Raw genomic sequence first — 16,991 nt, forward strand, 5'->3', positions numbered from 1 at the left:
GAAAGACAGAGAGAGAGAGATTGATAGAGTGAAAGAGAGAGAGAGAGAGAGAGAGAGAGAGAGAACACATTTTATCTGGAACTCTTTCCTCAAACACTACTTCTCCTTGCCCGCCTTTCAAAATTATTCCAAGGGCCCTCTCACCCCAAAACACACACACACACACACACACACACACACACTCCCATCCTGAGACTCCTTTCCACTGAGCTGATACTTCATTTGAATAAATTTGGCCACCTCCCTCTATAAAAGGTTCAGACCAACAGCACTTCCCTCGCTCTGCTCTTTTTCCCTCACTGTGTGAGAGAGAGACAGAGACATAAAGAGGAGAGAGAGAGAGAGAGAGAGAGAGAGAGAGAGAGAGAGAGAGAGAGAGAGAGAGAAAGAAACTTTGTGGATTATTTGGCTTGAGAAGCACTATGGCTGTGTTTAAGGGGCTGTTCTTGCTGCTCATCACCTCACACCTGTGTGACGGACGACGAGGACGAGGAAACAGAGCAGGTGAGAGACAACTTCACACCCACATCGTACACAGCAGCAGCAAGCCACACCTCAGCAACCAAGAAATAAATGATTATATTCACATAGACATCGTATATAAGCCGTGCATTAGCCTCTGACAAAGAGTCCTTCCAAACTCATCACTCACTTCTGACGACACGGGGCTGTAAAGGAAGGTGTGTCCTGTTTGAGAATATTTAGAGGAGGCCAGTGTGCAGTGACCCAGGCCTGTTGCTGTTAGTACGATTGAGGGATACACACTGATCGGCCATAACATTACTACCACCTCATTGTTAATCACGTCTATTCTACATAGCATTTTGTAGTTCCACAATAACAGACTGTAGTCCACCCTTTGTTCTGAGCTGGGATGGTTTGGGTGGTGTTAGTGTTTATTGGATCAGAGTGGATCAGACACAGCAGTTGCTGCTGGAGTTCTTAAACAATGTGACGCCTCACTGTCCACTCTGTTAGACACACGTACCTCGTTAGTCCACCTTGTCGATGTAAAGTCAGAGACAGTAGCTCAGCTGTGGTTTGGTTGGTTTTCGACACCCTCTTCTGCTCGGTGCCAAGTCTGTGAAGAAGTCTGTGATCAGCAGATTCAGGACAGGGACAAACTAAATAAACAATGCATTTTGAACAGTCTGTGTTCTGTATATCAGCTGTGCCACAGCAGTTTAAGCCAAAATGCAGCTGAACAGAGAGGAAATCACAGAGGAGGAGGACTGACGTTTATAAATAGAGAGAGGAATGCACAGCCCGGTGCGGTGTCGAGTCCGCCGGAGTTTAGACGGAGTCTACACAGTGTGGACATGAATGCTCATTGTCCACATCTTCTCGAAGTACCGGCAGGTACTGGCTAATCAGCGTGAGTTACATAGTGCAGTTTCTGCAGTGCTGAAGCCCAGATTTCCTACGACAAAGGTTATATTCTCCCAATTACGGGTCAGTGAAGCATCACGGTAATTTTGAAGCTGTAATTTTAAGGTAAAAATACTATCTAGCCTCCTTTAATTTTAACTCTAACTTCATACAGAGTCCTTGTTTGGAAAATAAGTGATTACAGTTCAGAAAACCGCGGACATACAACCGATATGACGGTATATATGCCATTTATAATCTGAAAAACATGAACAGAATAAGTGCACAGCTCCTATCAGTGCTGTGGTCACCCCTGGACACCTCTGTCCTGAGGCTGCAGTGAATCTCAGTGTGCTTTTGTGTGTGTTGTAGATGCCGAGTTCGGGATGAGCATGAAAATGCCTTACGAGCCTCAGTCAGAGTTCAGGGTGTTTTCTCCAGAGGTGGACTTAGAGGATGCCTGTACGGTCAAGCTTTTCCAGCCTCACACGCTGCAGTCCTGCGGCTTCAACAGCAGTCACCCGCTGGTCATCATCACTCACGGCTGGTCGGTATGGGACTTCATTATCAGGAGCAAAATGGGAGGATAATGTTTGTAAAAGTGTTAAAGAGTCTACTTCAGTCTTTCATCTGTGTCTTATTAGAAAAATTCATTCATTCATTCATTATCTGTAAGCGCTTATCCAGTTCAGGGTCGCGGTGGGTCCAGAGCCTACCTGGAATCATTGGGCGCAAGGCGGGAATACACCCTGGAGGGGGCGCCAGTCCTTCACAGGGCAACACACACACACTCACACATTCACTCACACACTCACACCTACGGACACTTTTTGGGTTGCCAATCCACCTACCAACTTGTATTTTTGGACTGTGGGAGGAAACCCACGCAGACACAGAGAGAACACACCACACTCCTCACAGACAGTCACCCGGAGGAAACCCACACAGACACAGAGAGAACACACCACATTCCTCACAGACAGTCACCCGGAGGAAACCCACGCAGACACAGGGAGAACACACCACACTCTTCACAGACAGTCACCCGGAGGAAACCCACGCAGACACAGGGAGAACACACCACACTCCTCACAGACAGTCACCCGGAGGAAACCCACGCAGACACAGGGAGAACACACCACACTCTTCACAGACAGTCACCCGGAGGAAACCCACGCAGACACAGGGAGAACACACCACACTCCTCACAGACAGTCACCCGGAGGAAACCCACGCAGACACAGGGAGAACACACCACACTCCTCACAGACAGTCACCCGGAGGAAACCCACGCAGACACAGGGAGAACACACCACACTCTTCACAGACAGTCACCCGGAGGAAACCCACGCAGACACAGGGAGAACACACCACACTCCTCACAGACAGTCACCCGGAGGAAACCCACGCAGACACAGGGAGAACACACCACACTCTTCACAGACAGTCACCCGGAGGAAACCCACGCAGACACAGGGAGAACACACCACACTCCTCACAGACAGTCACCCGGAGGAAACCCACGCAGACACAGGGAGAACACACCACACTCCTCACAGACAGTCACCCGGAGGAAACCCACGCAGACACAGGGAGAACACACCACACTCTTCCCAGACAGTCACCCGGAGGAAACCCACACAGACACAGAGAGAACACACCACACTCCTCACAGACAGTCACCCGGAGGAAACCCACGCAGACACAGGGAGAACACACCACACTCTTCACAGACAGTCACCCGGAGGAAACCCACGCAGACACAGGGAGAACACACCACACTCCTCACAGACAGTCACCCAGAGGAAACCCACGCAGACACAGGGAGAACACACCACACTCCTCACAGACAGTCACCCGGAGGAAACCCACGCAGACACAGGGAGAACACACCACACTCCTCACAGACAGTCACCCGGAGGAAACCCACGCAGACACAGGGAGAACACACCACACTCCTCACAGACAGTCACCTGGAGGAAACCCACGCAGACACGGAGAGAACACACCACAATCCTCACAGACAGTCACCCAGAGGAAACCCATGCAGACACAGGGAGAACACACCACACTCCTCACAGACAGTCACCAGGAGGAAACCCACACAGACACAGGGAGAACACACCACTCTCTTCACAGACAGTCACCCAGAGGAAACCCACACAGACACAGGGAGAACACACCACACTCCTCACAGACAGTCACCCGGAGGAAACCCACACAGACACAGGGAGAACACACCGCACTCCTCACAGACAGTCACCCGGAGGACACCCACACAGACACAGGGAGAACACACCACACTCCTCACAGACAGTCACCCGGAGGAAACCCACACAGACACAGGGAGAATACATCGCACTCCGGAGCGGGACTCGAACCCACAACCTCCAGGTACATGGAGCTGTGTGACTGCGACACTAACCTGCTGCACTACCATGCTGCCCCTATTAGAAAAATAATTCAGGTTATTAGAAACACATACTAAGAATTTCCCTTCACTGGCCACTTTATTATAAACACTTACTGGTTGTTCACTGGCCAGATTCAGAGCGCAAGGCTACTGTTGTCCAGATATTTGGGATGTGGAGCCTTCTCCGCAGCAGCAGGGGCTGAGTGTGGGTCTCAGAGAGTTTCTGTGTGTGTGCCTGTGTGTGTTTTTGATATATCCACCTTAAAGGAAAACTACGTAACACTTTTTACCTTTAACTGTACCTTGAAGTTACAGCTTCAAAATCATTGTGAGGCTTCACTGAGCTGTAACAGAGAGACTAGGGCCTCTGGTTTGTGCTACTCCAGCCTCAGCACTGCAGAAACTGCACTAGGTAGGAGTTAGATTATCTAGTCTAGTGGCTGGTGAGTGTGTACGCTACGTAGCGCTGATAAAATTCAGTCTGCAAAACATTATAATGAATATCAAAGATTCCAGCAGGAAAGGCCTGTGATTAACCAGACGCCTGGTCTCTGATGCTGTAGATGGACGGGATGATAGAGAGATGGGCCACGAAACTGGCCACCGCTCTGAAGAACTCACAGAAAGACATTAATGTTCTGTTCACTGACTGGATGACCCTGGCACATCAACACTACCCCATTGCTGCTCGGAACACACGCATCGTGGGGCAGGACATCGCTCAGCTGCTGATTTGGCTTGAGGTGAGGGGTTTAAAAAAATCAGTCAACCTTCAATAGGAAACCTACAGCATATTCACACACATTTACAGAGACCTCTTTTAATTAGTAAATTAAGCTCTATACTGTACACACACTTGTATAATCTTCAAAGAAAAGCCTGAAATGACATGCGATGCTCTGGAGCAGCTTCGTGAGTCAAAGCTCACAATCCTCACTGCCTTGCTTCAGCTGGGGGTTAAAACTCCCCTCAGCCTTGAAGCAGTGGAGTGATGGACCTCCGTTAGGAACGAGCTGGTGTGGTGTTTGTGATTATGATCAAGTGTCCGATCTGATTATGAATCCAAATACAAGCAAATCCTAAGCTGAAATGTTCGACTGTCTTGTGTAAAGCCTTCACAGAAGACAAGCAGATCTCTGTATGAAGCCACTCTAAAAGTATTACCATTAAATGTTTCTCTACGTGTCCTCCTCAGGATTACATTCAGGTTCCAGTGAGTAAGGTCCATCTCATTGGTTACAGTCTGGGGGCTCACATATCAGGGTTCGCCGGCAGTAACCTGGCCTCTTCTGGGAGGACACTGGGGAGAATCACAGGTGAGAGACGTAACAGGACATTGTTACTTACTTCAGGCGTCTTATTCAGGTATTCATTTTTAAACTGAGGTTTATTGTTCAGTAATTACAAATGAGTTGGCGTATACTACACTGTAAAAAATTGCTGTAAATTTACAGCAAGTCTGCTACAGTATTTTACTGTAAATCACAGTATTTGCAGTAAATTATTGTATTATTCAATTACAGTAATATGCTGTAAATTTGAAATACAGTAGTGTTCCTGTAAAAATACAGTAAATGGCTGGGAACTCTGCTGCCAGTATTTTACTGTAAAATTTACAAGAAATTTTTACAGTGTATGATTTAACGCAAAATGTGTGTGTGTGTGTGTGTGTGTGTGTGTGTGTGTGTGTGTGTGTGTGTGTGTGTGTGTGTAGGCCTGGACCCTGCAGGCCCTCTGTTCGAGGGCATGTCCCCGACAGATCGCCTCTCTCCTGATGATGCCAGGTTCGTGGATGCCATCCACACGTTTACCCAGCAGCACCTGGGGCTGAGTGTGGGCATCAACCAGCCCGTCGCCCACTTCGACTTCTACCCCAACGGAGGGTCTTCTCAGCCCGGTTGCCACCTGCACGTCCAGAACCTGTACACACACCTCGCTCAGTACGGCCTTATGGGTAAGAGAGAGGGCTGGGTAACGACCTCTACTGGTGTGATAGTGTTGGTCATTATTAACGGGGGAATGGATAAAAGTGATAGAAATGAATGGATGAAACAATTGAAGGTACAGATGATAGAAATTGATAGATACAAGATTGATGAATGAATGACTGGAGGATTAATGGTTGGAGTGATGAATATGGGATGGATGGAGAGATGGATGGATCACTGGACAGATATAAGAAAGATGGGTGAATAATTGAATGACTGCACGAAGAAACAAACACACGAATGAATGAATGAATGAATATATGAATGAATGAATGAATGAATGTAAGGACAGAAGAATAAAAGTATGGATGGATCGCTGGACAGAAATAAGAAAGGTGGGTGAATGAATGTATGACTGAACGAAGAAACAAACACAAATGAATGAATGAATGAATGAATGAATGTAAGGATAGAAGAATGAAAGTATGGATGGATCACTGGACAGATATAAGAAATGTGGGTGAATGAATGAATGTCTGAACAAAGAAACAAACACACAAATGAATGAATGAATGAATGAATGAATGAATGAATGAATGAATGAATGTAAGGATAGAAAAATGAAAGTATGGATGGATCACCGGACAAATATAAGAAAGGTGCGGGAATGAATGACTGAACGAAAAAAGAAATACACAAATGAATGAATGAATGAATGAATGAATGAATGAATGAATGAATGAATGAAAGGATAGAAAAATGAAAGGATGGATGGATCACTGGACAAATATAAGAAAGGTACGTGAATGAATGAATGACTGAATGAAGAAACAAACACAAAATGAATGAATGAATGAATAAATGAATGAATGAATGAATGAAACAATGGATGGATCACTGGACAGATATAAGGAAGATGGGAGAATGAATGAATGACTGAACGAAGAAAGAAATACACAAATGAATGAATGAATGAATGAATGAATGAATGAATGAATGAATGTAAGGATAGAAAAATGAAAGGATGGATGGATCACTGAACAGATATAAGGAAGATGGGTGAATGAATGAATTAATAAATGAGAGAACAAACAAACACACAAATTAATGAATGAATGAAAGGGTGGATGAATGAATTGATGGATATGGAAATGGAAGAGGTGGACAGTTTAAGCCTGGGGAATTAGGGTTGATAAATGGATTGACTAATTCCAATTGGACAGACAGATGGATGGATGGATGTGTGAAGGATATGAGGGGGATGGATGGATGAGCGGATAGATGTATTGTGGATATAAGTGTTGAACCATGGATATGTGGAGGATGGATGAGTGAACGTATGATATAGAAGGATGGACAGATGGTGTAAGGATGTGGGTGGAGGGGTGCAGTAGATGGCTGATGAAGATCAAACCAGTGATGGTTCATATTAAAATTTAATTAAATAAAATCATCTAAAATAAATGTAAGAAACGCCGTACAGATAAAAGAGGATTTGACGAAACACTCAGAACGTCTCCCAGGAGAACGTTAGCTTTCGTCCACACGTCTACATCCACTTCAGCCTGGTCCTTCCCATGAAGCTGATGTCAGGCTGTAAATGAGCTCTATGGAGAAACACGAGCTGGATGCTGGGTGTGAGACCTGCTCAAACAGTGCGGCTTGTCCAGTGATGAAGAGAGAGTGTGTATCGACGGGTCTAGGCATGATCAAAGCAGCAACACAGCAGGACTGCTGTTCCCTAGGGAGTACAAATACACTCATATTTTGGCTAATTTTGGAGCACTATTCTACAGCAGTGCAAAACAGAATGATGCAAATTAATCTAAATAATTTAAGCCCATTACAAAATAACAGATGCTTTAATAAAATTCAGGCTGAGGGCTAGAGCATGATTCCAGAGTCATGTAAAGCCAGCCACTACTTCTTTTTGAAATGGCACCAACCCATAGCTCAACATGCTTGGAGGAGAACAATAACACTTCGGTTCTCTGGGCGCGACCAACGTCTGCACTGGTCGGCATCATTCTTACTTAAGGGGAAGAGAAAGGACAGTCCTCTGTGGACATACATTTAACTTGCCATCTCCCAGTCCTAGGAGCGATTCTTAGACAGTTGCCCCTCACTGGAGCCCTACTTGCCTTTGCTGTTGTGAACCAGAGCATGATGTTAAAAATAGAGAAGTAAATCATGTGATTCACCTTCAGAAGTGTGTGTTTGTGTGCAGGTTTCGAGCAGACGGTGAAGTGTGCTCACGAGCGCTCCGTTCACCTGTTCATCGACTCTCTCCTGAACAAAGACAAACAGATCACGGCTTACAAGTGCAGCAGTGATGAGGCGTTTAACAAGGGCATGTGCCTCGACTGCCGCAAGAACCGCTGCAACACTCTGGGCTACGACATCAAGAAGCACCGCACCAGCCGCAGCAAGAGACTGTACCTCAAAACTCGCTCGCTCATGCCTTTCAAAGGTAAACTGGTAAAACTGCACTGTATTAACACTGACAAAGCAAAACCTTAATGTTTAAAATACTTTATAATATACATTTACAGTTATATATAATGATTTACATTATTTAGAACATTGGAGATTTAGCTCAACTACCACCAGCATGCATCAACCACCTGGATGATGCGACAGCAGCCAATCCACGCCAGGACACTCACCACACATCAGCTATTAAGCAGAATGGTGACAGCATAAGGGAGGAAACGCACCCTGGCAGTCCATTACAGGGCATCACACACTCCTCTAGTCACACAGAAACCAGGAGCAGACATGAGGTGAACAACCAGGCAAAGAAAGAACTAGTGACCCCAGCACCTTGGAGCTGCGTGGCAGTGACAGTACGAGTAGCACCACTATGTCACTCCTACCAGTTGTCCTTTACATCATGTAATTAGAATTAGAATTAATTACAGAATCACTTGCACACAGTGTTCTCCCTGTGTCTGCGTGGGTTTCCTCCAGGTGACTGTCTGTGAGGAGTGTGGTGTGTTCGCCCTGTGTCTGCGTGGGTTTCCTCCGGGTGACTGTCTGTGAGGAGTGTGGTGTGTTCTCCCTGTGTCTGCGTGGGTTTCCTCCGGGTGACTGTCTGTGAGGAGTGTGGTGTGTTCTCCCTGTGTCTGCGTGGGTTTCCTCCGGGTGACTGTCTGTGAGGAGTGTGGTGTGTTCTCCCTGTGTCTGCGTGGGTTTCCTCCGGGTGACTGTCTGTGAGGAGTGTGGTGTGTTCTCCCTGTGTCTGCGTGGTTTCCTCCGGGTGATTGTCTGTGAGGAGTGTGGTGTGTTCTCTCTGTGTCTGCGTGGGTTTCCTCCGGGTGACTGTCTGTGAGGAGTGTGGTGTGTTCTCCCTGTGTCTGCGTGGGTTTCCTCCGGGTGATTGTCTGTGAGGAGTGTGGTGTGTTCTCCCCGTGTCTGCATGGGTTTCCTCCGGGTGAATGTCTGTGAGGAGTGTGGTGTGTTCTCCCCGTGTCTGCGTGGGTTTCCTCCGGGTGACTGTCTGTGAGGAGTGTGGTGTGTTCTCCCTGTGTCTGCGTGGGTTTCCTCCGGGTGACTGTCTGTGAGGAGTGTGGTGTGTTCTCCCTGTGTCTGCGTGGGTTTCCTCCGGGTGACTGTCTGTGAGGAGTGTGGTGTGTTCTCCCTGTGTCTGCGTGGGTTTCCTCCGGGTGATTGTCTGTGAGGAGATTGGTGTGTTCTCTCTGTGTCTGCGTGGGTTTCCTCCGGGTGACTGTCTGTGAGGAGTGTGGTGTGTTCTCCCTGTGTCTGCGTGGGTTTCCTCCCGGGTGACTGTCTGTGAGGAGTGTGGTGTGTTCTCCCTGTGTCTACGTGGGTTTCCTCCGGGTGCTCCTGGCGCCCCCTCCAGGGTGTATCCCTGCCTTGCGCTCAATGATTCCAGGTAGGCTCTGGACCCACCGCGACCCTGAACTGGATAAGAGTTACAGATAATGAATGAATGAATGAATGAATCACTTGCACACAGACGAATTTTTTTCACTGCATTTAACCCAATCCATTTAGTGAAACACACACACACTAGTGAACATTAGGGGGCATTGAGCTCACATGCCCAAAGCGGTGGGCAACCCTAGCCATGGCGGACAGGGAGCAGTCCAGTTACAACCCAGCCCAGCACCTCCCCCCAAAAAAATGGAATTAATTTTTAAAAGAAGAAGAATGAGCCAATAAAAATGGCCCAAAACCCAACAGCTTCTATGACCAGTAACAATTATGGAAGCATCATTTAAGGGCTTTAATAATGGAATAGTTTTCTAAAACAACATCCTATTATTCAATAAAGAACCTTTTAAAAAGTTAATATCTTACATTATTGAACAATTCTCTGAAATGCAAGAGATAGAAAGTCCATTACTGTTGAAAAGGCTGTTAATCTGAGAGAACTCTGTGTTTGCTGAGCACACAGCACTTTTCCTGTGTTTGAACAGTTCCTGCACTTTGTCTTTCCAAAGCCTCTTTATATGGAACGAGGCTGTTATTGTTCAAATTTACCATTTTACCTTAATTTAGCCGGATCAGGTTGTAACTGCTGCACCATTTAAAGTGGACGACAAGTAATACGTAATAATAATTTTGAGTTTATTGTGACAAGATCAGGCCAGACTCCCTCCTGTATTTCCCTGCTGTGATTTTCCCTCAAACAACTGTGTGCTGAAGAGCTTGAAGAGATCTGCTGAATGCTAATTGGCTAAAGCTAATTGGGGTTGATTTATCCACAGTGTACCACTTCCAGTTCAGGATCCAGCTGTTCACAGAGGTTGAGACGATTGATCCATCACTCAGCATCACTCTCACAGGAACGCTGGGAGAGAGTGAAACCCTGCCCATCTCCCTGTGAGTCTTCATTATCCATCACAGTCTTTAGTAGAGAGTAGGGATTTCTGCCAATCAGCAAAAGATACATAAAAGCATCTAGTAAGTTAAAATGAGAATGTTTCCCATAGTTATGTTTTAGTGTCTCATAATGAATGATTAGCATCTCATAGTAAAGATTTGATTCCTCATAATTATGACCCGGTCTTTCACAAAAATGAGATAATGTCCTTATGAAGAGATGAAAAACCCTTTCTGAGAAAATAAGTCCAATTTATGAGATAAATTGTGGTAATTGTTTTATTGTCTTCTTTTTTCCTAAACCAGTAAGATGTAAACAATCACTCAGAGCGGTTTGATGTGAAATGCTTTGTTCTATAAAAACAGGTTGAGCCAGAATTGTTCCGTGTTAATTACAGGAACCAGACGTCTTTTTAATATATTTTTTTAAGTAAAATTAAGTAATTTAATACATTTGAATTGTGTGATTAGGAAAATGGGTGGTGCAACTTGGAGTGACAGCTCCAGGGACCTGGAGGTTGTGGGTTCGATTCCCGCTCTGAGTGACTGTCTCTGAGGAGTGTGGTGTGTTCTCCCTGTGTCTGCGTGGGTTTCCTCCGAGTGACTGTCGTGAGGAGTGTGGTGTGTTCTCCCTGTGTCTGTGTGGGTTTCCTCCGGGTGCTTCGGTTTCCTCCCACAGTCCAAAAACACATGTTGGTAGGTGGATTGGTGACTCAAAAGTGTCCGTAGGTGTGAGTGTGTGAGTGAATGTGTGATTGTGTGTGTTGCCCTGCGAAGGACTGGCGCCCCTGTTTCTGCCTTGTGCCCAATAATTCCAGGTAGGCTCTGGACCCACCGCGACCCTGAACTGGATAAGAGTTACAGATAATACATGGATTAGGAAAATATTGAAAATGTTTGTCATTTACATTTTGCCTTTCAATTTGGCCCAAGCTCAGAGCTCAATTCTACAACAGAACTGTCCCTTTAAAAAAGTGAAAAAACTTTCATCAGCATAGGAATGTGTTTACTGTACTGACCACAATAATTTATTTAAATACATATATCTTTATTAGCATATTAGATGTAAAACATCTCTTAAGATTTCTCTTTTATCAGCATCAAAGCTCTTCCTATGTTTTGAATTAAATAAGAATATTAATAATTTAAATCTGGCCCGATCATAAGGAAATACTAACAGTAAGATGAGGAAATTAAAAAATTATTTAATGTTTTTCGCAGGGCATCTCTCAGTGTAGGAACCAGTGTGTGTTACTTGTGTATGAGTGTCAGCAGTTTCAGGCCAACTCTGAGTATAAACAAACACTTTCATATGTTTAAATAAAATAATGTCTGTCCAATTAGCAATAATCTTTAGCAGTGCAATACGCACAGTCAGAATACAAGCCAGTGCTGTTTTTTTTCTATTAAATAAAAAAATATAACTGTCAGCAATCAGAGTAATAAAAGGTACTCAAGAAAATGTGTTTAACTTTGCAACTAAACCTAGACTAAGTGCAGATATGGGCCACTTCAGGAACTTTTGGCCCGATGTTACTGTTGGAAAACTGCACGCGAAACAATAGTGGTTCAGAACAGATCTGGCCCACTTCTGAATAAGGTAAGACCGCGTTGGTCATGGAAAACTGAACATGAGGCAACAGTGACCCAAAAGTAACCTTCACTGATATGTGACCCTCATGTGGAAAGTGCAAGTGATCAACCCAAGTGCTGTAAACCATGTGGAAATTGGGCCACACCTGGGCCTGATTAATTGTGCTATCTGAGGAACAAACCTGAGCCGGCTCTAATCATGGTCTACTGTTAGCAACGCAACATACACTAACACATCACCACGTTAGTGTGACTACAGCGCTAAGAATGATCCATTACCCAAATCACACCGGCTCTGTGGTGGTCCTGTGGTGGTCCTGTGGTGGTCCTGTGGGGTCCTTTCCATTAAAGAACCAGATTGAAAAAGGGAGCTGAGAGAATGAATGGTGCGTGTAGCAACTAGGATGTTGTTCTAATGTTATGGCTGATCTGTGTATAAAGTCATGACTGGGGTGTGTGTGTGTGTGTGTGTGTGTGTGTGTGTGTGTTATGGCTGTAGGGAAGTTAAAATGTGAGAATAAAGCGTGTAAGTCAGAAAAAATAAACCAGCGAGTGTGTCATGTCTCTCTCACTGAGCTGCTCTTGTGTTTATTACTGTACTCTGTTTAAAACACACAAAGGCACTTGGGCCTTCATTTCAGAGTCTGTCAATGTTATTAATAAAACATGCACAAATTCTCAGGAGCACACCCTTCAGTCTGTGTGTGGCGTTAAACATAAAACATCAAAACCTTATTCATCTCTTTCTGAAAAACATACCCATGACAGCCATAACATCATAACACTTTAATCCTAGAGATGCACAGTTCAGCTTTAAACTGGGAAAGTGCATTTCCTGAGGAAAAAAGCAGATTGACTGCACAGAGTACGTAGTTCTCGGGTGTTGCCAAGGCATTACAGGCAGTTGCCAGACTGTTGTTAGGTGGTCAATAAGGTGAAACTGGTTTTGCTATGTGGGTTGTAGGCCATGGTATTTCAGGTGGTTGCTATGTTGCTAGCTTTAAAAGGTGTTGCATGTGGATGCTATGTCAGTAGCTATGCTATTTCAGGTGGTTCTAAGTGTTGTCCTCTGGTGTTGCCACGTATTTGCTATGGTGTTGCTAAACTGTTCCTGGTAGCTATGGTGACTTAGGTGGTTGCTAGGCTGTTTCCAATTGGTTACTGTGGTATCCATCATTATGACACAAGACAGGTGGAGAGTTTTTAGACCCCACTCATTCCTAAGGTACGCAAAAACTTTACAACCAATACTTATGTATATGTTGCCTTTTCCTCTCTGTCTTTTCTCAGAGAAAAGGAGATCTCGGGGAATAAGACCTACTCTTTCCTCATCACACTGGACACCGATATTGGAGATCTCATCATGCTGTCTATCAGCTGGGATGACCTCCCGCTGTGGACGAACATGTGGAGCAAGATGAAGACCATAATGCCGTGGGGCAGAAAGGACAAAGGGCCAGAGATCATTATCGGCAAAATCCGAGTAAAAGCAGGAGAGACTCAGCAGAGGTAATTGACCATCTGAGTGACCGCTATGGCTTATGACATGCATCCTAGGAAGAACAGAAGATAAGATACGCACACAGTGTTTGACGAGAATAGCTTTTCAAAGAAAGTGTTGTTTATATCTAGGTCTATGTTTAGGTTCAGCATTAACTAAATATGTGAGGTGAGTGCTATACTTTTTCAAATAAAGTCTGTGGTTTACATTCAGCTACAGGTCTATGTTTTGCCTTTAGCGTTACCTTGGTATTACACTCATTTAATTGATATCAAAGTCTTAGCTGAAAGGCCTAGATTTTGGTTTAGGTCCATTCTTTAGCCTTAGCATTAGCTTAGTGCTTGCTTTTTCCTAAGAAATTGTCGCTAAGCCGTTTAGGCTTGGAATTAGCATTAGCCAAGCATTGGGTACATTTTCAAATAGAGATATCTTAGGAAAATTAAGACTGCTTAAGATTCAGGCCTTCAGTAAGTTAGGCTTAGGTCTACATCTGGGTTGTGATCAAGGCACTGGGTAAGTTAGTCAACGAAAGACTGCTTTGATCAGATTTTGGTTAGCTTTAGGGTCATGTTCTGATTTAGCTTAGCACTGAGCGAGCGCTAGCTTTTAAAGTAAGATGTTTGAAAGGTGGGATTTTAGTATAGGTTTAGGTATGGTAGCTTTATAAAAGGATTTAGGTTCAGGTTTAAGTACTTTCTATGGTTTTAGTGTTATTGGTGTGGTCAGGACCCTCACAGACTTGTGTTCCCCAAGCACAGTGTTACATAAAGCATTTACTTATGGGTCTACTGCTGACAGAGTTATGTAACCAGACTAGAGAGCAGTTCAAGAGACAACTAGGCCACTCAGTAAGCAAGCTGGGTTCAGAGCCCATGGTCGCATGTAGGGGGGTGCTCTTGCTATGCATCTGCCACAGTGACCTGTTTTAAGTGGGCAGAGAGAAGATATACTACATATTTAAATAGAAAAAGGCCCGTTTGTTGGCGCACATGCAGTGGTTAATGTAAATGTTCACTCATGCAAAAGCAAATATACATCTCTAACCCACCGCAGGCACAGACCATTATCTCTAATCACTCCAGAACCAGGGGCTCGTGAAATCTTTAGAGTTCACATCATTTTACGTAACACACCTTCTAGATTCCGCATTTGAGCTACTACACTTCACACACAGCTTTGTTCATAAATGTTGCATAAATATCTCCTGAGGAGTACATGCAGGAAACAGTCCTCCGTGTTCAGTGTTGTTGAAACTCATGAATACAAAATACATTGTCTTTTCTTGGAGCTTGTTTAATACTGAAAACCTTGGTGGTCATCAACATGAAACAACATCTATAAGTAAGATTTTAGCTGAATAAACCCTATGCTCACTTCAGGAAGATGTTACTTTGTTATTCCCAGATCCATGTATGCAGCGCCTCCTGGTGGTGCAGAACAGATCTGTGTAAACAAAATAAGGAGTGTAATATGACTCACTGAAGCCTCTCTCTCTCTCTCTAGGATGGGTTTCTGTGTTCATTCGGAGGGTTCTGTCTCTCTCCAGCCTTCAGAGCAGAAGCTATTTGTTCGCTGTGATGAAAACTCCCTCAGCTCCAGACGTGTGGCATCACGCCGCTGACTTCATGACTTTCTGAGATTCATTCTGCTGTCTGTGCAAGTTGTCAGGCTTTAACCCTGTGTGAGATTAAATCAGTACCCAGTGAAAACCCAGTCTCAATGTGAGAAAAGACAGGACTCATGAACTCAGGAACAAAATACAGATAACAAAATCAAACAAGTAAATTACACAAAATACAGTAAATACAGGTGCATGTGAGGCGTGGATGTACGGTATGAGCTCATATGCACCCACTTATATTTGGTCACCTTCTCAGAACTATTAAAAGACACCGGCGGGCAGCATTATGGATACACAATATAAAAAACAACCCAGATGTTTGAGTTATAAAAGCATCACAGAAAGTCTCCAGAGGGAAGGACTCGTGAACAGATTTGGTGATTGTGCTTGGCCTTCTGTATCCACGTGCTGAGCACTAGGCTTTTAACGTAATGTGTAGGAATTCCCTGCTCTAGCCTCTCACAGTCTGACAGACCCTCAGTCTCTCTCCAGCACTCGCATCTCATTCGCGCAGGCCTCCGTACTGAACATGTAGATATTTTCTTTGTCACTGTTCCATAATTAATTATCACAGATGTTTATAGATAGTTAGGAATAAAGGGTGCTCTAGGGATGATATATTATTTCATGTAAAGGGATGCCTTTATATAATAAAGAAAGATAAAGTAGAAAACTTGTAAACATCCTCTGATCTGCCTAGTAACAAGAAGCTGATTGGATATCGGTACACAGTGACATTAGGTATTTTATCCTCCTGGGGCGGCACGGTGGCGCAGCAGGTAGTGTCGCAGTCACACAGCTCCAGAGTCCTGGAGGTTGTGGGTTCGACTCCCGCTCCGGGTGACTGACTGTGAGGAGTTGGTGTGTTCTCCCTGTGTCCGCATGGGTTTCCTCCCACAGTCCAAAAACAAACGTTGGTAGGTGTATTGGCGACTCAAAAAGTGTCCGTAGGTGTGACTGTGTCTGTGTTGCCCTGTGAAGGACTGGCGCCCCCTCCAGGGTGTATTCCCTCCTTGCGCCCAATGATTCCAGGTAGGCTCTGGACCCACCGCAACCCTGAACTGGATAAGGGTTACAGATAATGAATAAATATTTCTCCTCCTGTTAATTCCTACTTTTTTCTGAGAGTCGAAATACATTTTTAAATATAATTAAATGTTCCGGAATATTCCCAGACCTCATCGAACGAAATACTAAGATGTGTTTTTTCCACCACACTGTCAGCACCAAGCTGTGATGAGCTCAACTTGTGCTTAAGAGCACTTTAATATTTATCTTAAATTACCCTCATGCAGTAAACGCAAAGAGAAAGCGAAGGATGAATAAGGGGAAGAAGAAAAGAGGGCAGAGGAGAAAGAAGAGAAAGATGGTGGAGGACAAGAGCACTGGGAAGTCAATGGGCAGATGATGAATGAACCACCAACGTTCCAGGATTCCTACTATACGTGATCCTTAAATAATCTACTCCACGTCACCCATGAGAAACGTTCAGAGAGCTCCGTGTTTGAGAGGGTCACCTGCTAAATGAAGGTCCTGATCCCGGTTGCAGTGGCTGATGGGAGTTTGCTGGTTGTCTTTTCTGCTGCTGGAGGAAGTGAGAGAGATCAGATTTCCTTCTAAAAACACTGCAGCGAAAGCTTTTTAAGGTGATATTTTCAGAGCTGGAGATGTCAGGAGGGAGTGAATGTACTTGATTTTTCCTGTCGCCGTGAATAAAGA

The 16,991-nt window shown here is 44.7% G+C and overlaps 1 protein-coding gene across 1 annotated transcript; it reads left to right on the plus strand.

The window, feature by feature from the left end:
* The first annotated feature begins 275 nt into the window (after nt 1-275).
* On the plus strand, nt 276-16,984 carry LOC136677612 (hepatic triacylglycerol lipase-like). The gene is made up of 9 exons (XM_066655178.1): nt 276-504; nt 1,741-1,919; nt 4,345-4,524; nt 4,977-5,097; nt 5,496-5,735; nt 7,937-8,179; nt 10,443-10,557; nt 13,441-13,659; nt 15,155-16,984. Exons 1-9 carry the CDS (start codon nt 423-425, stop codon nt 15,270-15,272), a joined length of 1,497 nt encoding a protein of 498 aa, XP_066511275.1. The 5' UTR covers nt 276-422; the 3' UTR covers nt 15,273-16,984.
* Nucleotides 16,985-16,991: the final 7 nt, after the last annotated feature.

Source organism: Hoplias malabaricus, chromosome Y, assembly GCF_029633855.1.
Source record: "Hoplias malabaricus isolate fHopMal1 chromosome Y, fHopMal1.hap1, whole genome shotgun sequence".
Taxonomy (NCBI): Eukaryota; Metazoa; Chordata; class Actinopteri; order Characiformes; family Erythrinidae; genus Hoplias; species Hoplias malabaricus.

What these genes read in the sequence shown, in the direction of transcription:
- LOC136677612 (XM_066655178.1), top strand. Translation starts at nt 423, where the DNA reads ATGGCTGTGTTTAAGGGGCTGTTCTTGCTGCTCATCACCTCACACCTG. An exon ending in CGCTCAGTACGGCCTTATGG is followed by an intron (nt 5,736 to 7,936) that starts GTAAGAGAGAGG and finishes GTTTGTGTGCAG; the next exon opens with GTTTCGAGCAGACGGTGAAG. An exon ending in CTCGCTCATGCCTTTCAAAG is followed by an intron (nt 8,180 to 10,442) that starts GTAAACTGGTAA and finishes ATTTATCCACAG; the next exon opens with TGTACCACTTCCAGTTCAGG.